Consider the following 27,378-nt stretch of genomic DNA (forward strand, 5'->3'; position numbering starts at 1 on the left):
GAAAAAATACATACAAATGGTCTCTCTGTATTAAGGTGACGAAATACAGGGTCAATTGCTTAAAAGAATATTGAATAAACAGCCTTATTCAAAAGGAATACAAATTAAAGCACTCCAGCACTTATATTCATGCAAATACCAAAGAAAAGAAACCATATAACTTACTATCTGATTTTTTTGTCCATACACTTAGAAACAGAAGACTAGAAAGTAGAAACTACTTCTCCAAAGCTCAGAGAAAGCAGGCAGACAGAAAACAAAGACCCAGACACAAACTTCCCTCCACCCAAAGTTGAAAAAATCCGGTTTCCTGATTGGTCCTCTGGTCAGGTGCTTCAGGTGAAAGAGACATTAACCCTTAGCTATCTGTTTATGACAAGGTCTCTGTAGTGAGAGCTGCCTCACTATTATATATGCTGAGTTATTTTGAATTCTGTGAGTTATGAATTCTCATAACTCATATAATTGCTGTTGAGTTACTGCCTTTCCCTGACACAGGCATTCTGTCCTTTTTAACTACAAAGGGGAGGGATAGCTCAATGGTTTGAGCATTGGCCTGCTAAACCCAGCATTGTGAGTTCAGTCCTTGAGGGGGCCACTTGAGGATCTGGGGCAAAATCAGTACTTGGTCCTGCTAGTGAAGGCAGGGGGCTGGACTCGATGACCTTTCAGGGTCCCTTCCAGTTCTATAAGATAGGTATATCTCTCTATATATATATTTTAGGTATCTTAAGCCTCCAGCTTTGATATTCAGGCACTTCTTGGTGCATGTCTTCTTCTGAGGTACTGTTAGAAATGTTAATTATTGGTGGACATGCTGTGTCTTTAAAAGTGGGTTCAATTTCATGTTGCTGCCCCTCCCCCTCTCCTCCTCCCTGGATGACCATCTAGTTCAGAGATTCTCAACCTTTTTCTTTCCCAGTTTCCCCTCAACACCCCAACATACTGTAAAAACTCCACAGCCCACGTGTGCCACAATAACTGGTTTTCTGTGTATAAAAGCCGGGGCCAGTGTTAGGGCAATTGCGTGGGGCCACAGAGGCCCCCATGAAGCTACATTGCTCTGGCGTCACATTCAGCCTCGGGTGGCAGGGCTCAGGGCCCCAAGTTTCAGACCCATACAGGTAATGGAGACCTTTTAGGTCTTATTTTAAATGCTGAGTTTGTCAGCAAGAGATAATTATTCAGCCATCCTCACCTACTGTCCTGGTATCTCATACATTCAACATGGTGTGAGAGTGAAGCTTCTGCAACTGAAAACCCACAATGAACAAGAAAAACTCAAGAGTAATCGTCCTCCCTGTAACTGTACAGCTCAGTAACCGCTTCTCCCACTGCCTCAGTCTGCTCCTGTCTGTTACCTGTGCTGATGAGGGACCTTACTCATCTGTAGATTGTTTCCCTCATTTCTGCTTCTCCATTTCTTGTATTTTTTCTTTTCTTCTTGTTGTTTCCTTTCTTTCTCACTCTTACGCTTTTTGTCCTCTGCTTGTCTTTTATTTCACCCCTTTCCCCCTCTTCCTCTCCTCCTCCTCCTCTCCTTCCCCTTCCTCATTTGGTCCTACTGAAGTTGAGCCCAATGCCGGGACACCACGTCGTAGACCTCTCTCCTTCTGCCCTTGCTGTGCCCATGAAGGTAATGTAACCTCACACAACCTCTATCCCCATCCACCCCAGCTGGATTTTCATAGCAGCACTAGTTGGCTGGTGACATAAAATATCTATATATCCAAACTCCTTCCTGTCCCCTTCCCTCAGTCTCAGTAGCAACCTCTGTAACAAGCTTGTATGAGTGTGCCATTTTTAAAGGTACAGTATCCCTTTTTCTGTTTTTAACTGGGGAAGGGGTAGTCTCAAGGTCACTGGGGCATTGATTTGCAGTGGCAGCAGCAGTATCATACTCTAAAGTTCCTGTTTTCATTTGGTGTATTTGATTTCTCTATTCTTCGTCACAGGTGTCTGGGAGACGGGGCGGGGGATGAGGGAAAAGAATCTCCTTCCGTAAACGACTGTTTTATTTGTATGGATGGATTAAAGGAATACTGTGTCCTTACAAAGACCGGTTTGCAAAACATCCCTGAGCTTTAAAAAACCAACCAACCTAAATCAGGCTGGTCTTCTGTGATCCATGTCTTGCTGAGTGCATTCTTGAATTTGTCCCAGATGGAGTTTGCCATAGTAGAGTTTCCATTGCCAAGGCATGGGGTAGGGGGTGGAATGTGATCACAGCATAACTTTGCTAACCACTTACTCTGCTTTCCATGGTGCTCTCATATCGATTGTCCACCCTTCCTCCCCACCCCTCCCACATCCCTCTGCTCATTGGCTGTTAAAAACAAATACATAAATACATACAATCATGGGTCAGTAGCAAGGTGTATTTGGCTGTTTCTTAGAGGCATTTATTTTACATCCTGGCACTGGAAAGGGTGGGGAGACTTCCCAGTGCTTTCATGGCGCCACTGCACTGGACATCTGCATGTCTAAGCTCCCCCCTCCCATGGCCACCTGGGCATATTGTGCAGAGAGGTTCAGAAAAGAATGCTTGGAACTGAGCAACAGACTGGTATAAAAATCCAGAGAGCCAGAATCTGTTATGGGGGACCAGGGGGCAGTATCCCCTAAACATTTACTATTTCTGTATTTCAGTAGCAGGTATTTCTAAGCAGGAAAGCTGCTGCTTAACAGGAGGTACTGGATCTCCCACGTGACCTCAGTGTAAGGACTAGTTGGAGCTAGGGATGGAGGCAGGGCACTGATATGAATGTACTGATCATTGGAGTGGCACATATTTCCAGCTTTCTCAGTATTTGGAATTTAAATAGCAAACCTTCTGTTTGGTTGTTTCTGGTCTCCATAAGACTGTACTTAAAAGAGAAGCTGCTTCTAATATAGATGCCAAGTGTCCATAATGTATAAATAGGCAGAGATGTCAATTAATCTAGGAAACCTTGTTAGTCTGTGGAGCATGAGAGAAGATAAATTTCAGTCATGCAGCTGGTAGAGGCCTGCATCATAAACACCAACAGGTGCTCTGCTCAAATCTCTGCACCTTTGAGCTCAGTTTGGAGGCTCCCCTCTTGCAACAAACTCCATGCACGCAGGCAGACGCCCAATGAGGGGTCAGAGAGGTCCCCCTGCATGTAGCTCATTGTAGGATCAAGGGGCCCAAAATAGGAGTTACCTTGGAATAGCTTCTATGGTGTATTCTTGGGTCTGAGGCATATCTCAAATCACTGCAGAAAGTTCTAGAGAACATAGTGTAGCAATTTCATCTGCAATACATTTGACACCATTGCCTGTGGGTTATGAGATGAGGAGGCAGGGTTGTTTCTTTTAAAATAAAATAAAATGAAATTTTAAAAAGTGAGTTCTGAAGTGTGTTCTCACTCTCTCCCTTTTGCATTAGCAAATGTAGCGTGGGTTTCTGTGTGTTTAGTTCTAATGCTGATGAGCAATTCTAGGAATAACATACTTGTAGGATGCAGTGAACTGCTGTTAATAGATGCATTAGGAGAAGGCTCACCAAAAAGAGTGGCGATGCAGCAGGAAGGAACCACAGGAGAGGATAATTCTTCAACGGATAAGCCAGTGAAAAGGCAGGGTTTCAATAGAGGTAGGCAAGGGGCCACTCTTAACCAGTAAAAAAACTGATTCAGTTGATGTGACTGAAGGACAGGAGGGTATAACATTAGGGGTACAGAGGGGGTTTTTGGGGGGGTGGGGAGAGGTTCCAGTCATCATACATTAAAGGTGTTAACATGGAGGGGTGCAAAAAAGTTGTTAAAGTTCAAGTTCATTTAGGGAAGCCTAAATAGAAATGAGCCACTAAATTATGGGTTTACCATAATGAGAAGGGGGGGAGGAGCAATGGCAAAAACGGATTCAGAATGTGTTGATCCAAGGAGGAGAGAATCCTTTCGGAGGTGACACCTACAGTTCTGTGCCCTCCTCTTTCTGTGTGCCATAGGCAAACTAAACGGACCCGGCTTGGGAGTGCTCTGGCAGCATCTTGCTCGGCTTTCTTTGCACATTTTGCCCCCATTTTTGTTCCTGGCTGTCGGGCTCGTGGGGATGGCAGGGCATCATCCTGAAAACTTACAAGGTTTCTCTCTTGGCAGGCATGGGGAAGAAGGATGATCCAAAGCTGATGCAGGAGTGGTTCAAGCTGGTGCAGGAGAAGAATGCTTTGGTGCGCTACGAGTCTGAGCTGATGATATTGTGAGTGAGCAGAGGCTTTCTGCATGGGGTAGCACAGCTTCAAAGATGAGATTACTCACAGATAGTACTGGCAGGGCCTCCTTGCCGCACTGTCGTGGCTGTGATGGTAAGAGGCCAGTAATGTGTTCAGGAGCCTCTTGGATAGAATGCAGTTCCCAGCCAGTAAGTTAATAAAGGTACATTTTGGAAGAGTCTCTAATACAAAAAGAACTTGTGATGAGTGGAAGCACAAAAGGTTTGGAAAAGTCCTAAGTGTGAATGTTAACCAAAGGTTTGAGCCCTCCCACTGTCCTCTCAGGCTCTTTCCGTACAAAGCATCCCTTGCTTGCAGGTTCAGCCTCAATCTTTAATCCATAGTTTTAGTGGCAAGTGGTCTTCAGGGAATGACTGGGCAACCCGTTCTTCTGCTGGTCCAAGGTCCTTTTTTGAATGCAGCCAAGCTGTCTGCATTCCTGTCCCTTCTTTAAATGGGTCCTGTAGTCCTCACTTCTCTGTTTCCAGTGGGACCCCATAGCCTTCCAACTGGGCACAGATGCTGCAGCTCTTTTCCAGGGACTTCCGTAGTGCTTATGCACCAAAGTGCACTGCATGCTACTGAAACAAGTTTCTGAGCAAGCAAGACTTGACTTTGGTGTTTCAAAAGCTCAGTGTGCTCTGGGATGCTACTACCAGAGAAGCCCCAAAATGCTGCTCAGATTGGAATCTGAAGAGGCAATGCCCTCAGTCGTCAATTACCTGGCAGGTAACTTTTTCTTCAGAGTGGGATGTAGCAGGAGGGAGACTTGCACAGAGGTAAAATGTGGCTTGAGCAACGACTGCAGATGCATCTGCTCCTTCACGCTGTTTCTGTCTTGGATTTGAAATCTAGCTGGTAATACTGTGAATAAAATCAGTCTAAGAAAGCAGCTGGGCTGGTTGCTGCCCAGACATGTGAAAAAGGGAATCTTTCTCCACAATCTTCTTCTTTCTCCATCTGCCCACTCCCGTTGAAGAATGGTGCTGTGGAAGCATTACGATTACATTTTTATCAGGAAAGAAATGGCTACACATCTCCAGTGTTGTTCCAAAAGAAGTCAGAACAGTGCTGAAAGGGGGTCTGGGAAGGTAAATACAGTACGGTGGGAGGAGAGTAAACACCAGAATATTTTAATTTGCTTAAGTGGCAATCTGTGTGGTGGCTTCTTGCCAGCCCAGCATGCGCCATAGGTTCATTCTTGCCTTGTTTCTCCTTTCAGTGCTCGAGAATTAGAGCTGGAAGACAGGCAGAGCCGGTTACAGCAGGAACTCCGGGAGAGGATGGCAGTGGAAGGTAAGCGTGAAGAGGACCGGCAATCCATGGAGTACATTCATGTATTTGTTTCCAGTCCTGGATCCTTTGACACTTTTTTGATTTTTTTTTTTCTCCAGATCACCTGAAAACAGATGAGGAGCTGTCAGAAGAGAAGAGGATCCTGAACGAGATGCTAGAAGTCGTGGAGCAGAGAGACTCTCTGGTGGCCCTCCTTGAGGAGCAGCGGCTTCGAGAAAAAGAGGAGGACAAGGACCTGGAAGCTGTTATGCTGTCCAAGGGCTCTAGCTTGAACTGGTCCTGAGCTAACATACTCACCTCTTCTGGTCTGTGCTATCCAGTTGGCCTATGCTGAGTTTGCCAGAACTACCTAGATCGAGAGATCTTGAGGGAGAAACCTTGTTAGGGGTTCTGCAGCATGCAGGAATTCAGTTTGAAGCACCCAGAAGCCTTTTGATAAGTGGGTTTGGTTCTAGAGGCTTGGATCCTGCACAGCGTCTGCGAACCAAGCTGAAGACGATGGCCTGAGATTGCGCAGTCTCCTTGGGGTCCTGTACAAGGAGCCATTAGGATTTGTGATATGAGGGAAAAGGGTAAACTTTTTGTGGAGGGATTTATTACCTTTTCATGGGGAAAAACCCTTAACCAAACTGGATTTGCTGCAGTCTGATTTCTCTCCCTTTTTCACTATTAGCATTTTTTAATAAGAAGGAGAGAAATGGCTCTCCGCTCCTGAAAACCACAGCAGCCTGTAGCAGTCCTTGAGGGAGTTAACCAGCTAAAGGAGAGCTCCCGAAACCCAGAGCAGCACCTTCTTTGTTCTATTATTCCTCCCCACCAAAGAAACAAACCTGAGGAGAGCATTATGTATGGATGTGAAGGAACACTGAAAAGAGAGAACATTGGTGGTGTGTGTGTTTGAAACCTCTTCTGTCCATCCTGGCTTTTGCAGAGACAAGGGCCTCAGAGGAGACACGCTCACTCTCTCTATCATACTCTCCAGAGTTATGCTTGTGAGAAGAAGAGTAGAAAAAGAGTGGAGAATTCTCACCCACTTGGCTACACACTGGACAGAGAGCTACTGCTGGTCTTGTGTCTTCATGGCCACTGTTCAAAGGCCAATAAGTTTCTCTGGTTTGTTTTTTGTTGCGACCATTTTGACACTGGAAAATACTGACTTTGTGGGACAATGGTAAGTGTTTTGAGGGGGGAGGGGATCGTCAAACAGCATTCCCTGGCTTTTAAACCCAGAGAGGGAGCCACCTCTGGATGAAACGTTGTTGAGACTCTTCCGTGTTTGTTTTTCCCCTCTCTTTTTCATTTTTGCATGTCAGAAATGAAGCAAGACCTGCCTGGGTCCTCAGTCACCTTGACCCTTTTACGTCAATTAACTTATTTTTTTAATACTTGAAAGAAGATTCATTTTTGTACCTTTTAAGAAACAAATGGACAAGTGAGTGATGGGTGTGTGCCTGCTGCATCCCACAACCTCTGCTTCTATATTACAGGACTCTTGTAACCTGTGGCTATTTATTAGTATTGTTATTAATAATGTTAATGTTACACTTCTTGGGTCGGGGAGGAGTGTGTGTTTTAACTCTAGGGGAGCAAGACACTACCACAAATTGGTCCCTGCTTTGCATATAGGGCAGACTTCATGGACTCATGTATGCATCCTGCCCTAGGCCAAGTCCTTTTTATGGTGAACTCCTGCACATCCATGGAGTTGTGAGAATCCAGTAGTGTTCATAGCAGATTTTACCTCTGTATCCCAGATTCCTTCTTTCTGAACTAACCAACCTGTAATTTATTTGAATACCATTAATAGTTTGTAACAAGAAAACCAAAATTGTGACCTAAAAATTATCCCCCCACCAATGTCTCCCTTCCACTCAGAGGGTGAACCCTGCCATTGTAAGAACTGCCTAGAGTGACTCCTTAGCAAATTAGGCACATTTCTTTCTGCATCTGCCAAAGCAGGCTCCTTTCTGCTCCACTCCCAGAGCTGCTGCCTTTGATTCGAGAGGGTGCCTGTTGTTCTCCTACTTGCAGTAGTGGGCAGGACATACACTGAGCAATCCAGTTACCATGCTGGGAAGGACTCTGCCATCTGTCACCATTTGGCAGGCTCCAAAAGTACACTATATCCTTAACCCATCCCACTGGGCATAGGGCATGATGCCAGGCATCCCGCTTAACTTTGAATTTCCTAGCCGAGTTTGGTTTGTGTCACATTCTTAGCATGATCCATTGTTAGTGTGTTTTTCTCTGGGGTTTAACAGCAAAGGAAGATAGCTAAGCTTGCTTCCCCCGGTATCTGAGAGCGAGTGTCCCATTCCCAAACAAATCCATACAGCACCATTGAGATTGCTGACGCCATAGCCTGGAGGACAGCCTGGTGGTGGAGCAGACACACAATCAGTGGAGTTCTTCTCATTTAATCTTCTGCCGTATCCAAAATGGATTCTCCCTTCTGCTTTGGGGAGACTTCTTGAGTTACTCGCTTCCAGTGTTTGTAAACGACATGAATCCTTCCTTTTTGGCCATCTGCTCCCCCCCAGCAGAGTCCTCCGGTTTCCTGTGGGAGCTTGGAGGAGCCCCATGTCTGTTTTCTCGACTTTGCACCACTGTTAGGGACCCATGCCATGCCCACTGTACTTCAAGCAGAGGAAGAATGAATGGGACACTCTTCAGAGACCATCTGCAAAGCAGTTTAGTTGGCTGCGGAAACATACTTTCTCCCACCCAACCCCAGCCCAGCTAGCAGGGGCTGAGCAAGCAGTCTCCTGTGCTTCCTGCTCTTTCCATCTGGGAGTATGTGACCACAAATTAAATCCAAGGTTTAGCACAGCAATGCAGAGAGTCAGCCACTGTGTTACTTAACAGTGCACATGCTAGATATCCAGAGCAAAACTCCTGTGAAGTGCTGGCATTCCAGTGGAATGTCTGCACGTAGACCTTCACCCGTCTGTGTAGTGAAGGTGCAAGCTGTAGCTGCAGACCCAGCAGGGGGAGTTACACACACTGTTTTTGTAGGTTGCAGCACAAAAATAGTGACTTCTATACACACACACACACACACACAATTAGGGTGGCTCTTGCTGCCTGTTTTCCTAAAACCAGCCTCGACCCATTTTAATAGCACACAGTGTTTGAGGAACACAGCTGATTTAGGACTGGAGATCATTAAATATGCACTGCAAATAAAAAACCAAAAAGCTACCCTGCCCTCATTTATGCTGTACAAAAAGAGCCTCTTGACATAATATTTTTTAAATTGCTAGTGGCTTGTTATAGAAGAAATATGAGGTTCTCACTTTTCTCTTTGTGCTGGTGGACTTGAATAGTGATGTCACACAAGGTTCTAATGGGACAACAGCCCTCCCTGCCCCCAGCAAAAGGGTGGTGTGGAGATGCGTGTTCTTAAACTCTGCAACCCTTCAGGTCTCACTGGCCTCAGAGGAGAAAGTAAGGACCTAATGCATATGTAAAAAGAAAAACAATTTACAATCAAAATTGAGGCCTGTTTTACATCATAAAACTCTAAAGGGCACATTTTGTATTTGCAGTTCAGTTAATTTTTTAAAAAATCCAACACATAAGCACTAGTTTTTAACTAAAAAAATATATTTTTTAGAATGAAATATAGAGACTCTTGTCACATGAAACCATCTGGGTGCGTATTTTCAAACTGCCTTCTTCGCAGCCGCTTCTGAGCAAGGTGTTCTACAGAGCTGTCCCTTGGGTAGGGAAAATTGGGGTGACCACTTTGCAGGGCCCCGCGCGCCAGCGCGATTGACCAGTGCGGTCAGTCGTGAAGGAGATAAATGTCACTTCCGCCCTGGGCCCTGCTCTCCCCTAGGGACGGCCCTGGTGTTCTAACTCTTTGAGCTAGTAGAGATGGATAACAGCAAAACTGTGGCAATGTTCACTCAGTGATACGTGCTGCCTTGAATGTGAGGGAGGCCAAAGGCCTTCAGCCTCGGAGAAATATGCATCTATTAGTACAAGTGTGTGTTGCTATAGATGGTACTAACCAGACCATGGGCTGGCTCAGCAATGGGGTGAAAGCTGAGTTTGGAACTTCAGCGCCATGTCTATTCCTAAACTGGCTAAGACTGGGGACATGCAGGAGGCACGGTACTCTGTCCCTGAGGAGGAAGGAGTCCTAGGCTTCAGACTGCTCGGATGTGGATGGAGGACAATCCAGCCCTGGGCTAGAGGGACAGGTTCAACCTAATGTGAAGCCCTAACCCTTGCTGAGGAGAGGAAAGAATGAAAGAGGAAACGGGGATGAGGGAGAGTCCCCAGCCAAAAGAATTGTTGTTCTTTTTTTATTTGGGGCAATAATAATTTTAAAACTGATTTCCAAACAAAAATCTCATCTCATGTGAACGAGAATATCTTTTAATATGGATTCCTTTTTAAGTAATTCACCAATGACTGTAAAAGCCACCAGGGTTGTGTCCCAAGCTTCAACCCAAACTGCTGCCCCTGTGATAGATGGCCTTAAGCTGCTCTTTGAAAAGAAACTTGCATTTTAGATGAAAAATGTATTTTAGGAATTGGAAGAGGGGTAGGGGTCGATCTGAGATTTGAAAAACAAACTGCATTGACTAATTATAATCCCTTAGGGTGTCTCTCTGCCGCAGGGGGGAGAGAGCCTCCCAGCCCCGGTAGACAGACACAGACTAGCTCTGCATGAGCTAGCATGCTAAAAATAGCACTGTAGACATTGCAGCACAGGCTAGCCACCCAAGTACAAACCTGTCTGAGCCCGGTGGCTAGTCCTTGCTGCCACCCTTGCCGTAATGTCCACGCTGCTCTTTTGTGTGTCTCTGCCTGAGCTGGGAGGCACCTTCCGAGCTGCACTGTGGATATAACCTTAGTGCCTGATCCTGCAAACAACATACTACTGGGCATAGCTCTGACCACTATGAGGAGTCCCTTCAGGGGGACAACACATTGTAGTAAGTACTATTCTTGATAAGTCTTTGCAGCATTGGGCACTTAGCTAAATAGATGTTACAAAATGTTTCAAGCCAGCTTCTAGAATCCCTGTCACTTGTTCAGTTTCTCCAACACATGGGGATTATCTTTCTCAGTAGCACCTGCCCCTTTGATGCTGCGTCTCTGCTGGGATCTCATGATGACTCAGAATTGGGAAGTTCTAGAATACGATAACAAAAATACATATCTGTATAAGACTTGCCTTACAACTTTTGAAGCTTTCCTGTATTTTCCGATGGCAGTGCTGATCTCTTCAACTCTACGTTAATTCATCCTGACTTCTTGTTTGGTAATTAATTGTTTTTCAATTCTGTTCAAGATATTTAACATTTATTTTTTACTCATTTACTCTTCTTCCCACCGAACATAGGATCTTTCTTCTTCTTGTACCATAGTCTCCGAGAACAGCTCCCACCTGAAGCAAGGTGATTTCAGGAATGTGACGTCAGGAATGTGATCACTGTTGGGAGCACAGTACCCAGTGTACAGCCCTGCCTGCTGTGGGCGGTTGCATGCAACAAGCTCCACAGCTTTTAATTTCCAGTCTCTGAAAGTGAGCATTAAAAATAGACCTTGATGGCAGTATGTTTAGCTCCTGTGGTCAGTCACAAATGCTCCCTCCCGCCCCAGCCTCATCCAGTAATCCATCCCTCCCCAGACAGAGTCTAAACTACTACAATGCAGGAATAAATAGGGCCCTAATGTTTCACTAAGGAAAAATTCCTGATATCCTTTTCCTTTAATAATTTTGTTGCTTGTTCCTGACTGTATTGGTATGAGAAAAGTTGCTATGGTTAAGTAATCCTGATTTTATACGCATGGCTGATGCATTGTGCCCTGATTCCTTTGACTAGTCTTATAAAATGAAATTAAATAATCCTCATCTTTGAGAAATGACTCCTTCTGCTACAGGTCTCTCTGCATCAGAGATGTTCCCCCAGTCACTAGAAAGGTTAAACATTCATGAATTGCCCATGCAATAACCACTCTGAATCTTGCCCTCCTCTTCCCTTTGTGAGCGTCTGAAATCTCAGAGGTAGAACAGCAAGAGAGCTAAATACTGGCTTCATATTTCCTAATGCACTTTGTGGGCTGAGCTGAAGAACCGCTGGGGCCAGCTCATGGAGTGTGCTGCCGGGAGTTAAGTTCCCCTGTGCCTGGGATGAGGTTCCCCTGAAGTACTGGACAGAGTCAGACTCCCCTGTACCTACAGTGGGAACAGACACCTCCACTCTGAGGAGCAAACTAAGATGAGGCCAGCGCTTGTGCTCAGGGCTGGGATTAGGTTGAGAAGAGGGATCATCCTTTCAGAGGGGCAACTTGGCAGCCTGTCCTTGTGCACCTGTGAATCGTGAGAGTCAGTGCAACTTGGTGAGGCCCAAACCCTCTAAAGAGCTGTGCTTGCCTACCTATACCATGTCTGCTCTGGAGATCATTCCTCCAGAGAAAAACCGTGCAAAGGGAAGGACATGAATATCTTTCAGCTCTAACTTCCAAATACAATTTTGTCTTTTTAACTTAATCAAAACTCCACTGTCCAATTGTGGCTGGACAGTGGCTCCTCTTCTTGCAAACTCCACTGCTAAACATATCAAGATAGGACTATAGAACAACAGCAGGTTTTTAAACAGTCAGGTGAATCTGTTTTTCTCTCCCTCTGTCTCTGCATTTCCTGTAAATATTTGTTTGTGTGTTGGCTGTACAAACACCAATGGATCCTTGGTTCACCCTGGTGGTCAAAAAATGAGTTTTGCAGTGTCCAGGCCTCCATCAGAACACAGTGCTTGCACAAAGCTAGTTAGCATGTTTGTCTGCACTTTGTGGTGGTTTTTAATATTTTATACATCCTAATCAAGAACATTTTAGATCATTTGAAAGGTCTAGATTGCATGATCTGGAGCAGCCATTGGTTCCATTTTTTAACAGTTGATCCTACAACATTCACCACCGCCTTCTTTGGTTAAAACTTTAAAAATGAATTTTTGATTAACTGTTTACATCAGATGCTGATGGATAAGAAGCATTGCATAATTTAATCTCATATGTAAAAATGTGAAAAGCCACAACATGGCTCTCAGGAGTTGGAACTGTTACCATCTGCAATAAAAAGAAGTCTCTAAGTATACCGTGAAATGGCCTGTATATAATTCATGGGAGAAATCACTTCCTCTTTGGCTGATGGACGATAACAGAGATTAGACGCTTTCTGAATGTTCCTGCTTTTGGAGATGCTTAGAACGGTGCTATATAGGCAGTGGAATTGAACAGACAAGGATGTCATGAAAGGTGTAGATGTGAAGGAGAAAATGCCATGTTATGATGGCACTGCAGTAATTGAAATAATTTTCTCTCTTGTATGTGTGTGTGTGTGTGTGTGTGTGTGTGTGTGTGTGTGTGTGTGTGTGTGTGTGTGTGTGTGTGTGTGTGTGTGTGTGTGTGTGTGTGAAGTGCAGTCCAGTTGAAGGGATTTGCTTTGGCATCTTCCCCTTGGGATGTGAGTGAACTCTGATATTCAGACTGTTCAAGGCTTTTATAGTTGGTGAGTGTGGAGTGTTAACAGGAAAGTGTGTACCCTACATGTATAAAACACCCAGCCTGTTTTCCTTGGTTTGGTTGTGTTTTAATTTTTGTTTATTATGCACACTTGCTTTGTTGGTGTTGAGATTTTAGCACCTCAGGTGGCCAACTGAACTAAAAAATAAAGTCATTCATTATTTTTTTCTTTTTGTTGCTAGAGTTGCCATTTGTTTCACTTACCGTTTGTTTGCTTGCTTCCATGATGGACTTCAAAAGAGGGAATAAAGGAGCGAGAGAAGTTGATCCTGTCATTAAGTCACAGGGCTGGGTGGCAGGAAACCTGAGTTCTGCTCCTGTCTCTGCCACGGAGTTACCTTGAGCAAGTCACTTATCTTTGTGCCCCAGTTGCAGTTTGTGAGGTCTTTTGACCTGAGATACAACAAACAAGTCTGCTGTTCTGACAAATCCCAGCGCTATGCCCCATCCTTTCTCCGTTTCGTACATGATTTCTCTGTTCTTCTCCAGAGGAGGAGCTGGCAATGGTGAAAGATGAAATAGCCTAGAGGGTGCTGTCAGGGTGGGAATATAGGAGCCAAATGAATCCTAGGAACTGGCACCAGGCCATAAAGCTGGGAGAGGGGAGCTAATGTCCAAGTTACAGAGGGGCCTTCTGCCAATTGTGAGCCCTCTTTCAAAGGAAATGCCCATTGTTCCTCAAGTTGCTGCAGTGTGTTTCCGCCTAGTGGAGAGCCATGGAGCCAGCAGATTTGGTGCTGTCCGCCTTGAAGCAGCTGGTTTTCCTTTGGAGTAATAAAACCAGAAGGAGCTGCCTCCATCTGCTTTAACTTAATGACATGGGCCATTGATATGAGATCAAACCACTGGTCTGGCTCTGCCCCTGCCTTCGCTCCATGCATAACACTGTTGCATGCTCTCATCTCCAGTCTCTTGCAGCATTAGATGCCATGGTGTGAGAGATGTGCAGTCACTTAATGCTTTCCATTAAATGTCCCTGCTCAGTTCTGGTGTGCATTTCTATCCCCTCACCTCACTCTACAGTCCCAGCATAAGCTGCCCCTGCTCTCCTTGCTGTATTAAATGCACCCCACACTGCAAGTGACACCTGCACCTGCTCCATTCTAGGTCTCTATACCATATGCAGTACACATTCCATTAGTTAATACCAATGCATGGTCCACTCCCAGACTCCTTGCTGTGTGCATCTTCAGGGCTGATTAGCTACAGTATCTGCAGCTGTGGAGCAATGTCTGCAACAGATTGGAAGGATTCAGAGACTAATCTGTTTGCCTTCAGTGGGGAGAGCCTTCCAGTCTGAGTTATACCTGGTCTAAAAGAACAGGCTTTGGCCCCAACTGGTAGGTCATGTTCCCTTAATGAATGAGCCCATGTGATACAGGGTAGGAGCAAAGGGGCTGGGAGCACTAAGAAACTTGGCTGCTAATCCCATTGACACCACTAACTGAGAATATGACTAAGCAAGTCACCAGACCTCCTCATTGCTTTGTTCACCCAGCAGGAAATTTACAGGGTGTTGGGAGAATCCCAGATCGGGAAATCCTCAATGTTGAAAGTAAAGCTTCTTGCAAACATCTATTCTTTTTTACAGTAAGTAAATAAACCATGTTTTGGGAAATACAAGGTGCTCTGCTATGCCGATGAGGCTGGGAGGGGCTGATGTGACACACTAGCTTCCTGCTGACTAGATTATTCATTGTTTGACAGCTCCTTCTCCACAGACTGTTTGGGGATGCCATTATTTCTGTCCTCCAGGTGGCAGAGGGGAAACAGCTCAGTCCTTTTTAATATAGAGAGATGATAGATCAGGGGTGACCAACCTGTGGCTCCAGAGCTGCCTGTGGCTCTTCAGAAGTTAATATGCAGCTCCTTGTATAGGCACCAACTCTGGGGCTGGAGCTATAGGTGCCAACTTTCCAGTGTGCTCAAACCCTGACTCTGCTAGAGGCCCTGCCCCTACTTAACCCCTTCCCCTAAGGCCCCTGCTCCTTCCTGCCCCCTTCCCTGAGCCTGCCACGCCCTCGCTCCTCCCCCTCCCCCTCCCCCCAGAGCCTCCTGCATCCCACAGGAGGCATGGGGAAGGAGGGGGAGGCACTGATCTGCAGGGCTGTTGGCAGGTGGGGGGGAGCTAGGATGACCAGATGTCCCAATTTTATAGGGACAGTCCTGATATTTGGGGCTTTTTCTTATGTAGGTGCCTCTTATCCCCTCCCCTACCTTCTGTGATTTTTCAAACTTTCTATCCGGTCACCCTAGGGGGAGCTGACGTATTACTGTGGCTCTTTGGCAATGTACATAGGTAAATTCTGGCTCCTTCTCAGGTGCACGTTGGCCACCCCTGTGATAGATCCTTGTCAGCTGTTGTCAAATGCTCTGACAACAAATGTCTGTCCTGACTGGCTCTGGTGTTTACCCCACTGTGGAGGCAGCTACAGTTGCCCTGGGAGAGATTTCTCTGGTCTCAGCCAAAGAGGCTGCATTTGGCATGTAGGGGGCCTCTCTCCTGTTGCTCAAAAGGAGGCTGGATAGAGAGGAAAGATGGTCTCTGGTTAAGGCACTGGATTGGGGGTTAAGAGATCTAAATTGAATTCCAGCTTTGCAAGTGACCTGCTCTGTGACCTTGGGCAAGTCACTTCACCTTCCTGTGCCACTGAGTTTGTAAAATGGAGATATTTACTCCCCCCCCCCGCCCCCCGTCTTGTCTGTGTAGATTGTAACTGTGGTAGGGTACAGCACATAGCACAATGGGGCTCTGAGCTCAGTTGGGGCCTCCAGGTGCTACTAGAATACAAATATTAAGACGAGCCTGACAAGGATTCCGATTTTTCCACTTCAGGAAACAAATACTGTATTCCTGGCCTGGAAAGGACCTCTAGGTAGAGGAAGGCTTACACTCCCTGTATCTACAGCAGGTTGGCTATGTGCACCTGGAGGTTGTAAGATAGGGAAGAGACCTCCAGGAAAAGACAGGAGACCCAAATCTGGGGTGGCAGTGGTTTTTGCTTTCACTTTCCATTTACATGAAAGAGCACACCAGGAAGAGGAAATATTTTGTAGCGTATATGTTTTGCAACATGCTGCTGTCTTATCCCCCACAGGCAGCCTTATTTATTCACCCCACCCATTCTTCTGGCCCCTTTTCCAGAAGGTGAAAGTCAAAGCCGAAAGAGAGAGAAGTGGATCCTTTCCAAGTGCTTTGAGTTCTGCAGTGGCTCAGGTAAAGGTATAGAGAGGGGTTTATAACAAAATCACTGTGAAGGAAGCGGGTTGGGGGGGCAGGGGAGAGGTAAGGTCCTATGTAGGGACTGATGTGTGGGGATGTGACCTGATACAGTCAATGGTGTGTGAGGCCATGATTGGTGAAGGCTGTTTTATGGCATGGGGCCTGTGTGGCCATGAAAGGAGGGCTGCAGTGGGTTTTTCAGTGAGGGCATGGATCTATCTAGTTCACAGCTACTGTAAGTGGGAAAGCCAAATATCTTGGGTTTTCTAACCACTTTCCAGAACCACAATTTCTCCAAACACCCTTAACTTACTAGGGGAATAACCATAGCAAGCATGAAAGGGGAACTGTGTGTTAATGGAAAACTCTCTCTGTGACATCTATCACACACACAGTTTGTTTTGTTAACAGTTCTTGCAATGAATGCTGTGTGTAGTTGATGGCTTAGGTAACTGCATCTCTAGGTCCCATATACAGGAGAGGGCAGACTTATTCCTTAAAGGGTGCTGCTTCGCAAGACATCTTTCAAGGTAGGAGACCTCAAAGGGCTCTCCATCAGCATTAAAGCAGGGGACCTCACGCCTGCCACAAGAGCAGGAAAACTCCACCCCCCTTAAACCCCGTTTCCAGTGAGGAATGCCTCAAAATTGAGGAAGGGGGAGAGTTCCCTATACTCACACCCTTATGGAAAAATCCTATGGAATGTAACAGGAATGAAATTAATACAGCTTTAGAGCAGGGATTCTCAACCTAGGGTTGCAGCCAACTTTGTCCTTCCATATGGCGAGGTGAGGGTCCCCAGTACGGAAAAGTTTGAAAACCACTTTTCTGTAGAACTTAGTCTAAAAACCTATAGGAATTTAATGAAAAATGATCTTTCTATAGGTTTTTTTTAATCATCCTATAGATTTCTGTAAGGTGGTCCCAAAAAAAAATAACTTCCATGGATAAAATGTACTACTGTCTCTTACATTCTGTATAACGATGTAGGATACTTTGGACAGGGAGAGATAGACACAAAGGAAGGAAAATGGCCATGGCATGTGAAGGTTGCCAACTCTGGAAATGGTGTATTTCTTAAAGCCCCAGCAGCTGGAATCAAATGAGTGGGGCAGGCCTTGAGTCCTTTTGTTGACACCTGTTTGGATCTACTTGCTCAGGTGCAGCAAAGGGGGGGGGGCATGTCACTATACTCCAGCTGAGACCCTTCAGCCTATGGAAGAGTAAAGGGCTCCTTTCCTTCCTACTGCAACCCCCCCGCCCTCCAGTTCCTTGTGGGAACAAAGGCAATGTCAGTAGCATTGATCACAGATGAGTGAGGGAGAAGGCACAACAAAGGGGGGGCCAAGATTCTATCACCACCACCCAGGACTGGCACTAGGAGTTTGAGCGCCCTAGGCGCACGGCAATTTTGCCGCCCCATGCGCTGGTCCCGTGGCTCCGGTGGAGCTGCCGCAGTCATGCCTTCAGGCGGTCCACCGGAGCCGCGCGTCCGCAGGCACCATTGCGGCAGCTCCACTGGAGCTGCCTGCCGCCCCCTATGGCAAAACGGCGCCCACCAATTATTCTGGCGCTCTAGGCAATTGCCTAGGCTGCCTAAATGGTAGCGCCGGCCCTGCCACCACCACTACTTGGCTGGCTCTGAGCAGAGATCCAGCAGCTGCCACCTCCCCGGCCATGCCTGAGACAAAAGTGCAGACAGCCATGCAGCCAAGGACACCCTCCCCCCCCCCCGAAGGAAACAGAGAAGGGTGCCCATGTCCCTCTCCAACAGGGGAGTACCTGCCGCAGTCCAAGTGCTGCGGGCTGGGATGGAAGGCCCTAGTACTTCCCTGAACCCCTTGTCCCAGGCAGGGCAGCCACTGGGGCTTTCTGCAGGGGTGCAGGGGGCTGCACACTAATTCTCCCTCAGCTGAGATGTGCCAAGCCTACCAGGGCAGGCCACAGCCCTGAGAGCACAGGGGGAGGTACCCTGTGGACCCTGAGCACCCTGCTCTCTGTGCAAAGACCTGGTGCTGCATGGTACCTCCTCCTGCAGAGCGCTTGGGGAAGTGCCAGAGCCTGCCCTCCCATTCCACAGCACCGACACTCTGACACAGGCTCCCCAGCCCCAGCCCTCCGTGTGGACATTGTGTCACCAGGCCTAAGGCCATGCACCCTGGTGTCTTGGGCATGGCTTGGACTGTAGGTGGCAGCTGCTGGGTCTGGGCCCTCTCCTTTGCCAGAAGTACGGGGGGAGCTGGAATGCCCTTCTAGCCTGGTCCAGCACTGATCAGATGAGATGTTAGTTTTCACTTTTATTTGAGGTATCTAGACCATGTTGTGGCAAAGAAAAGCTAGAAGCAGCCTAAAGGCTCAAAAAACAGCAAAGAAAAGAAAATCCAGCACCTCCATTATTATTATTCAAAACACTGCTGATTGGTTTAAAAAATCTCATTATTTGCCATGTGAGGGGACCTCATTATTATTGAATAGGTACGGCTGGTAACAATTTTCAAATCACAATGTAATCTTAGTTACCCCCCCAAAAACCCCAGCTAGGATCAGAGCAGGGACCCTCTGCTGGGCAGGGCCAGCCGGGAACTGTGTGTCTGATTTCACCTCTCCCCACCCCGTGCCGCGGCCCTGCACGCTGGGGGGGGTTAGACAGAAGCGGCTCAGCCCCTGCTTGCTGAGCTGTTTGCGGAGCGCTTCCTCTTTTAGCGGCGGGGACCCGCGCCTGGGGTGCACGAGGTGATTTCCCCCGCAGACAGCAGCAGGCGGGACGTGGCTTCCTTCCTCTTTGCTCACCTGTGCGCGGCGGAGTCGGGTCTTGCGGCCCCGGGCAGCCACCCACCCGCCGGAAGCGTTCGTGGTCTGGCCGCCCTGGGAACGTCCCCCTTCCCCCACAGCGGCCAGCCGTGAACCTGGGTCCCTTCTCCACTCGCTCGCGGGGATCCCTTCCCCCTCCCAGCAACGTGTGAGCGGGGCCTAGGCCTCCACCCGAGGTGTGGGCCTGCCTGCGGGCTCGACGCCGCAGCGATGGGCTGCCTGGCACTCCCTGCTCGCGGCTCTGCCCCCGGCACGCCATGCAACTGGCCCTGGGTGCTCGGAGAATAGCCCCCTCCCGCACACAGCGGCTTGGGACTCTCCAGCCCCCGCACTGCTATGGGCCTTGGCCCTAATTTCCTCCCCCAGCGCCCCCGTCGGGAGCAGTTGGCAGCCCCAGCCGCGATCCAGCCCGGGCTGCGTCCTGCTCCCCTCCCCCAGCGCCAGGGGCGCCGGAGCGCAAAGCGGCCGCTGTCTCTTTAAGCGGTTTGGAGGGAGAGCGGAGGAAGCTCCCCCCACTCGGCGGCTGCAGAGCTCTGCAGGCCGGGGCTGGGCGCGGACTCGGCGCGGGGCTGCGCGTTGCCCGAGCCCTGGAGCGGCGCGCGGTGAGTATCCCCCGGGCGCCCTCGTTCCGGAGCCGGCCCCGGAGCTCCGCCTGCACCCCCCCCCCGGGACCCGAGCCGGGCCGGAGCCACCGGGGGCTCCCTTTGTGCGAGTGGCGGGGAGGCTCGCCGGGAGGCGGGGACTCCGGCTTGCAGGCTGCAGGCAGCGATCCAGGCTCGCAGGGGCTGCAGTGGCCCGGTGCCCTGGCGCCTTCCCCTGGCTGGGCTTCGCGCCTAACCCCCCCGCCATGGGGCCGGGCGGGTCTCTCCCACCGGAGTGAGATGCCCGGAGTCTATATGGGAAGGTGGGTTTCAATCAGATCTTCCCCCAGCGCCTCGTCCGCCCCCACTCATTGCCCTCGCTCGCCCCGGTGCCAGCTGCCTCCAAACCGAGGCGCCAGGTCTAACAAACGTGCATTTATTGCTGTCCCAGTCTGCTGCCACCCCCAGCCCAGAGCGGTGTGATCCTGCTGGAGCGATACCGTGGGGCTGAGCTGTGAGTTACCGCCCATCGGCTGTTTCTCTGAGAGGGGCCCTAGCTCAGCCCCAAGTCAGTGGCTTGATGCAGCATGGCAGGGTGAGGCTCTGTGGAGGGCCCGAGTTAGGCAGGAGCTCAGACGAAGTGATCATCAAAATAGTTCCTCTGGCCTTAAAATGTACAATCGTCAGTGCCCAGCCTGTGGGAATCCTTCACTAGCAAGGGTGCCGTGTCCGCCTGTTGTAACAGCTTGGAAAGTACCAGCCCATTCCATACCCATGATGAGCCTGTGTCCCGAGTAGCTGGCACAAGATATTTTTCAGGGGACGCATTCTGATTGCAGGGCACCATGCTTTCAGGCTGGCACAATGGCACGTTTCACAAACAGTAATGTTAATGTGAGTTAGTCAATTAAAAAAAAAGAGTGGGCTCATGATCAGGGCTGGATTAACGCAGGGGCTTTAGGGGCTGCAGCCCGGGGACCTCAGGCTATGGAGGGCCCTGCCAAAATAAATCCATAATTATATACAAGTTGGTGGTCACCAACCTGGCGATTGTAATCGACTGGTCGATCGTGGAGCCTCTGCCAGTCAATCCTGTGGTTGGATCAATGTGACTGTGCTCCCTTTGAGATCAGTGGTGCTCAGCACCTGGTTTTGCCTGCCCATGTCCATCTGATTGCAGCTGTGGGAACTTTGGTTCCTCCTCTTTCTTCTAATCTTTTTCATTTCACTTCCATTTTCTTTCCCTGAAATTGTTAAAGCTTCTTTGTAAGGAGCCGTTTCTGCGTCTGACTTTTGCCTTCTTGTCTCTCTCATGTTGAAAATCTTTCTCTCTTGGGATTGTTTTCCCTCTAATTTTCTTCTTTCTCTCTGCTCTATTTTTTTCTTTCACTGTTCCTCAGCGCTTGTCATTTTTCTTTCCTTTACTTTGTGTTTTCCAGTCTCTTACCTTCATTCTGGAAAATCTGTCTCCACCTATGAATGCTCTCCTCCACTCTCCCCTAGTCTTCCTCCTCCCTGCTGCTCCCAGTCTTCGCCTCTTACCCATCCCCTCTCTCTGATCTTTTCCTCTCCTCTCTTTTCTTGAGCCTCAGTCAAACTGTCCTCTTTCTTCTCCCCTCTGCCATGGCCAGATTGCCCCTCTCCTGTTCAGCTTTGCTGGGATTGTCCCTGCAAGACCCTTTGCTGCTGCCCTGGTGAGAATTATACAGTGCTTCCCTTAGCCTTCCTTCTGGTGTTCTCTGGGTAGGATCCTTATGGAGGGAGGAGGAAGAGATTAATCCTGTAGCAAAACTAGGAAACTCCTTCCTGGTTGGTGGTTGACTGCTTCTGCCAAAGCTCCCGTTTCTGGATTTCCATGGCCATGATTGCATTCAAGTTCACATCAGAGGAATCCAGGAATGCCACCTCCAATAAAAGAATAAAAATCAGACAGTCTGTGGGCTTGCAGCTTATGCTGGCTCTCACTAGGTTTCCCTATATCAGGAGTTAAATGATTGCATAGTGCATCACCATATTAAATCAGGGCACTTCTTTTTCCCTTCAGGGTCTGGCCTGCCCTGATCGATTGTAAGTTCAGCTGTTTTTTTTACTCACCAGGCGCAGCGTGCAGACAGACACCGATGCTGCAATTACAATGTTAAATAATACATTTGGGTGTGTCTGGATGGGGTTTGGAGAGGAGAGATGCTTGGTGTGGTGGAGGGTGACAGCAGGACAGTGGGAGCAAGAGGGAGTTGAGTGAGCAAGCACTCTTCCAGACAAAGGCTTTTTAGAGTGTACATGGAGTATATGTAACTGTCCCTACATGAGCTGATGGTGGGTTTTGAACCTGGGACAGTCAAAGTACAAGAACCTACAGCTTGAGCTTTAGGATGAGGTCCTCTATATAATGGTTGTAGCAGACTCATCTGTAACCTCTGTAGAACCAATCAAAATGTTTTTTAACAAAATGACTTCTTTTGACCACAAATTTTTGCAAAAGATGTCCATCTTTGTTGAAAATGTTTTGGTTTCCTGCAGTCGATATTTCAAAAATTTCATCTGCCAATTTTTCATCAAAAAATGAAGAAAAGAAAAAAAAACTTTCAAGGGAAAAAACAAAAAAAAGTTTTTTTGTTTTTTGTTGTTTTTTATGGGAAAATAAATAATATTCTGTCCAGCTGTCTACTGCTTATGTAAAGGAGCTGCTGGTGGGGCAGGGAGAATGTATTTTATAAAAAGATGTGTCCATAATTACTAAGTATCTACGTGACCTCTTGTAGCCCATTGTCTGCCCAGCCTCCTATTTCCCCCACCTGTTGCCTGTAACTATCACTTGCTCCATCGTGTCTACTGTTGTTGTTGTTATATTTATTATGCCTAGGGACCAACCCAGAATGGGGCTCCGTTTTGCTAGGTGCTGTACAGTTTGCATCATCAGATTGCAAACTCTTTAGGATAGGTTTTATGTTGTCATATGCGCAGTTTCCCACACGCTGAGCTCTGCGCTGAGCTTAAAAGCACGCACATGTTTAGGACTTAAGTGTGGCTTGTACTGAAAAGTGACTGTATAAAAACATCACCTTCTCACTCCATTGATCCTGTCTGTGAATATAAATCTGTTGTATTTAGCCATAAAAATGATTTTTTCCCCCTGCTTTTTACTTGAGTTATCCCAGCTGGAGACAGCACAACTGAGAGGGTGAATTGATTTCTATTCCTCCTTGAGCATCATCAGGACAACTGTTCCAAACAGTTTAGCAAGCCCACTGAAGGCAACTAGGGCTGCACAGGTGTCACCAAGCCTTCAGAAACTTTGTTACTGGCAATGAGGCCTGTTGTGCATAGGAATAGGGTAGCATCCATTTAAATAGTGTGAGAGGTTTCTAGTGTTGCTCACCATGTTCTGTTTTAGTAGCCTTCAGAAATCATCATGCAGCAGCGTGAATGTATGTAGCTAGGCCTGGCATGTTTGTGTCTTTTTAGTAAGCATGGTTATTTGAGACCCAACTGTGCCCATGTTCCCTCATATTGTTTACTTTTATGTAAACAGATGATAGTGTGTAAGAAAATGAACCCAGCTTGATTCTTACATCTCAGTATGAGTTTGAAGGGCTGGTAGTTCAGATATTTTTTAAGAGAGTGAGCACATTTGACCTGAAATCAGCAAGACACAGAGCCAGGAACCACACAATACCATTTTCAGAGACCTTTCCTGGACAGAATGGCACTTTAAAGTCACAGAATTGTATGTGACACTCTGAGTGCGTGGTGCTATGTTGTACTGCAGTGGTGGGCAACCTGCGGCCTGTCAGGGTAATCCAATGGGCTGCGAGACTGTTTGTTTACATTGACTGCCTGCAGGCATGGCTCCCCGTAGCTCCCAGTGACCGTGGTTCACCATTCCTTGCCAATGAGAGTGGTGGCCAGCACATCCCTGAAGCCCGTACCGCTTCCCGCAGCTCCCGTTGGCTGGGAACAGCGAACCATGGCCACTGGGAGCTACGGGCATGCCTGTGGACAGTCAATGTAAACAAACTGTCTCACGGCCCACCAGCAGATTACCCTGATGGGCCACAGGTTGCCCACCAGTGCTGTAGTGTGTGCCTGTGCGGAAGAGTAACAGCGTAACCATTAGCGCTTTGTATATGCAGTCAACCCAAGAATTGCTCTAGTGTCTGCATGAATAGCAGGTCACAGGTGTGAGATCATGGACTCTGCAGGAATGTTCTGAGAGATTCCTACTCTCCCCACTTAGCTGTCAGAGTGAGCTAACCCCCAGTGGGGAGTCAGCTTGATGGGTGACTTCCTTTTCTCAAATGAATTATGAAGAAACAGCTCATTTGCAGTCAGTTCATTTCCATGTAATAGGTGTTTCCTCAGACAAAGATCTGAAATTGCTGACAAATCCAGCACTTGATGATGATGATTTCTTTGCATAGCACCTCCCACTGATTATCTCAATGGACTGTGCCTTAATTGTCTGATAGGCTGTAAGGGATTTGGGGCAGGGATAGTCTGACCTTTGAGTCTTGCACAGAGCCATGCCTGTATTAATATTGCTTAGAAGGAAGCTATCTTTAGAGCTTGACCTAAACTGCAAAATTCACACTGGACGCCTTTAAGTTTGGGGAAGTTCAGCTCTAGAGTTTTGGTTTAGATTTGATTCTAGCTGTAACTTATTTTATTCATAAGCATGAGCAAGAGAAGGCAAAGGAAACTGGAAGTCCTCTGCTTAGCGGGGAAGGAGAGCTAATAAAGGACAACATCAAGAAGGCTGAGGTATTTAATGCCTATTTTGCTTCAGTCTTTGCTAAAAAGGTAAATTGTGACCAGATAATTAACACAATTAACAACAACAGGGAAGGAATGAAAGCCAGAATAGGGAAAGAACAACTAAAATACTATTTTGACAAATTAGATGTGTTCAGGTCATCAGGGCCTGATGAAATTCATTCTAGAGAACTTAAGGAATAAGCTGAAGCAATCTTGGAATTGTTAGCAATTATTTTTGAGAACTCATGGAGGACATGTGAGATGCCAGAGAACTAGAGAAGGACAAATACCGTACCTGTCTTTAAAAAGGGGAATAAAGAGGACCTGGAGAATTACAGACCAGTCAACCTAACTTTGATAACTGTAAAGATACTGGAATAAATTATTAAATAATCAATTTGTAAGCCTCTAAGATTACAAATAATAGCCAGTAGTCAAGAACAAAGCATGCTATACCAACCAATATCCTTCTTTGACAAGGGGGCTGTCTTATAGACTTAGTAAAATCAAGATATAGCACGTCTTTTGTTGCTGTCCCACATTACATTCTCCTAAGCAAACTAGGGAAATGTTGTCTAGATGAAATCACTGTAAGTGGGGGATGCAAAAATGGTTGAAAAACCATACTCAAAGAATAGTTATCAATGGTTTGCTGTCAAACTGGGGGGACATAGTGGGTTCCTGCATGGGTATCTTCATTCATGTCTTGGATAACGGAATGGAGAGTATGCTTATCAAACTTGCATATGATGCCAAACTGGCAGAGATTGCAAGCACTTTGGAGGGCACGATTAGAATTCAAAATGAGCTTGACAAACTGGAGAATTGGTCTGAAATCTACAAGAAGAAATTCAGTAAAGACAAGTGTAACATACTACACTTAGGAAGGAAAATCAAATGCACAGTTACAAAATAAGGAACAACTGGCTAGGCAGTAGTTCTGCAGGAGAGAGATCTGCATGTTATAATGGATCACAAATTGAATATGAATCAACAATGTGATGCAGATGCAAAAAAGGCTAATATTCTGGGGTCTGTTAACAGGAGTGTCATATGTAAGACACCAGAGGTAATTGTCGTGCTCTATTCAACACTGGTGAGACCTCAGCTGGAGTACTTTCTCCAGTACTGGGTGCTACGCTTTGGAGGGGGTCCAGAGGAGAACAAGAAAAACGATAAAAAGTTAATAAACCTGACCTATGAGAAAAGGTTTAAAAAATGGGCATGTTTAGTCTTGACTGAGGAGGGACCTGATGAGTCTTCAACTGTGTTAAGGGCTGTTATGAAGAGGATGGTGATCAGTTCTCTGTGTCCAGTGGAGGCAGGGCAAGAAGGAATGGGCTTAATCCTCAGTAACTGAGATTTTAGGTTAGATATTAGGAAAAACTTTCTAACTATAAGGGTAGTGAAGTACTGAAATAGACTGTCAAGGGAGGTTGTGGAATCCTCATCTTTGAAGGTTTCTAAGAACGGGTTAGACACACACCTTTCAGGGATGGTCTAGGTTTACTTGGTCCTGCTGCAGTGCAGGGGGCTGAACTAGATGTCCCCTCAAGGTCCTTTGCAGCCCTGCAATTCTGTGATTCTATGTATTTGCTTCAGAGTGTAGCGAGAAAGTCACTGCCCCAAAAATTTTTCAGTTGCGGTTTAGAGAAAGAACATGACATGAGAGAGAGTGGTTTTATGGGAAGGAGGGGGTTAAAAATAAATCATAGATTGGGTCATACAGTGAATGTACAGTAGGATCTTGTGTCTGAAAATTATATTTCTTTGGGCTAGAGTTGAGGAAATGCTGCTGCTTGCAGCAAATTGTGATATGGGATGCTGCTGTTCTCACTGTTGCTTTTCCTACTCCAAGAACAGGCCTTGCTGAGCTTGCCTAAATTGCTTCCTCCACTCTTCCTGGGGTGCTTGCTGAACAGCACAGCAAAATTTTTACAATGCTGTATGTGAACTCCCCTCTTTGCCCCACTTTCCAGGGCTCCTCTGAGAGTCTCCCTCTTTCTTCTTAGATTAGTCTGTGGCACCTTGAACTAAAAAGAGCGTAGGCCTTTGGCACTTGTGTGAAGCTGTTCCTGAGCCCAGTGGTAAGAGCTGCCTTAGCTGAGTCTGGAACAGGACTCATTGTCCATCTGGTCTCTCCAGTTCCTCTCCCTAGGCCTGATCCAACACAATTTGAAGTAAATGGAGAGGCCCTTTGACTACAGTAGGCACTGGATCCAACCCTATGTGAACAGGAGGAAGAGCTACAGGTATCAGTAAGACACCAAGTGTTTCCACTCTCGCTAAAACAGTCCGTTCTCATTATGGTTTTAAATCATTTTCCCCTGTAGGACCCTCTGCTTCCCTTCACCCCAGAACCTACAATCAAAGCCTTTACCCAGCATCAGGTGAGATGCTAAGGGGCATCTGATTCTGTGGATGCATAAATGGCTGCAAGCTTCACCTTGTGCTGTATTTCTGACCCCCAGAACAAGAAGACCGATAGACCGTTCCTTACACTGCCCACGCTACAGTTACCTAGGGCACTCACTCTCACAGTACCTGGACTGCTCATGTATCACAACCCAGTGGGCTGCCCAGTCTAGTGTCACATCTACTCCGTCTCTAATTTTTAAGGGAGGAAATGTATTTTAGGTAAATCTGTCCCAGAGATCTTGGACTGAAGGTTTTGGGGAGATATATTGTACCCTCTGATGACAAATTCCTTTGGGCTCTGTAGCCAATAGTCTAGTGCTTCCCAGCTGGGCTGCCTTTGCTGAAACAAGTCCACGTGGGACAGCTGATCACAGAGCTTTGGGGTTTCACATCCATTTTCTGGGCCCTACAGTGCTCAGAAGCTGTTTGCATTTCCTGACACTGACAAGTAGAATCTGAAAGTGAAATGCCATCTGGGTCTTTTATGTACAGTCATGTTTCCTCCCTAGTGAACCTAG

At 47.1% G+C, this 27,378-nt stretch overlaps 2 protein-coding genes across 4 annotated transcripts in view; both read left to right on the forward strand.

Annotated features, from left to right (window-relative positions):
• MICAL3 (microtubule associated monooxygenase, calponin and LIM domain containing 3) overlaps positions 1–13,245 on the forward strand; it is a 180,837-nt gene extending 167,592 nt beyond the window's left edge. Inside the window, exons 39-41 of the mRNA XM_030549239.1 lie at positions 4,122–4,221; positions 5,457–5,530; positions 5,629–13,245. Of these exons, the coding sequence (XP_030405099.1) occupies positions 4,122–4,221; positions 5,457–5,530; positions 5,629–5,813 (359 nt within the window). The 3' untranslated portion in view covers positions 5,814–13,245. The remainder of the gene's footprint in view (positions 1–4,121; positions 4,222–5,456; positions 5,531–5,628) is intronic.
• Positions 13,246–16,123: 2,878 nt separating this feature from the next.
• The window catches only part of BID (BH3 interacting domain death agonist), a 33,999-nt gene continuing 22,744 nt past the window's right edge, over positions 16,124–27,378 (forward strand). The window contains exon 1 of one of the 3 annotated variants that reach the window (XM_030542875.1): positions 16,124–16,289. The gene's annotated coding sequence lies outside the window, so the exon portion shown is untranslated. Of the gene's footprint in view, positions 16,290–18,949; positions 19,029–19,613; positions 19,709–27,378 lie in introns of those variants that run through there. The other 2 variants (XM_030542898.1, XM_030542884.1) reach the window with 2 other exon arrangements.

Source organism: Gopherus evgoodei, chromosome 1, assembly GCF_007399415.2.
Source record: "Gopherus evgoodei ecotype Sinaloan lineage chromosome 1, rGopEvg1_v1.p, whole genome shotgun sequence".
Classification (NCBI taxonomy): domain Eukaryota; kingdom Metazoa; phylum Chordata; order Testudines; family Testudinidae; genus Gopherus; species Gopherus evgoodei.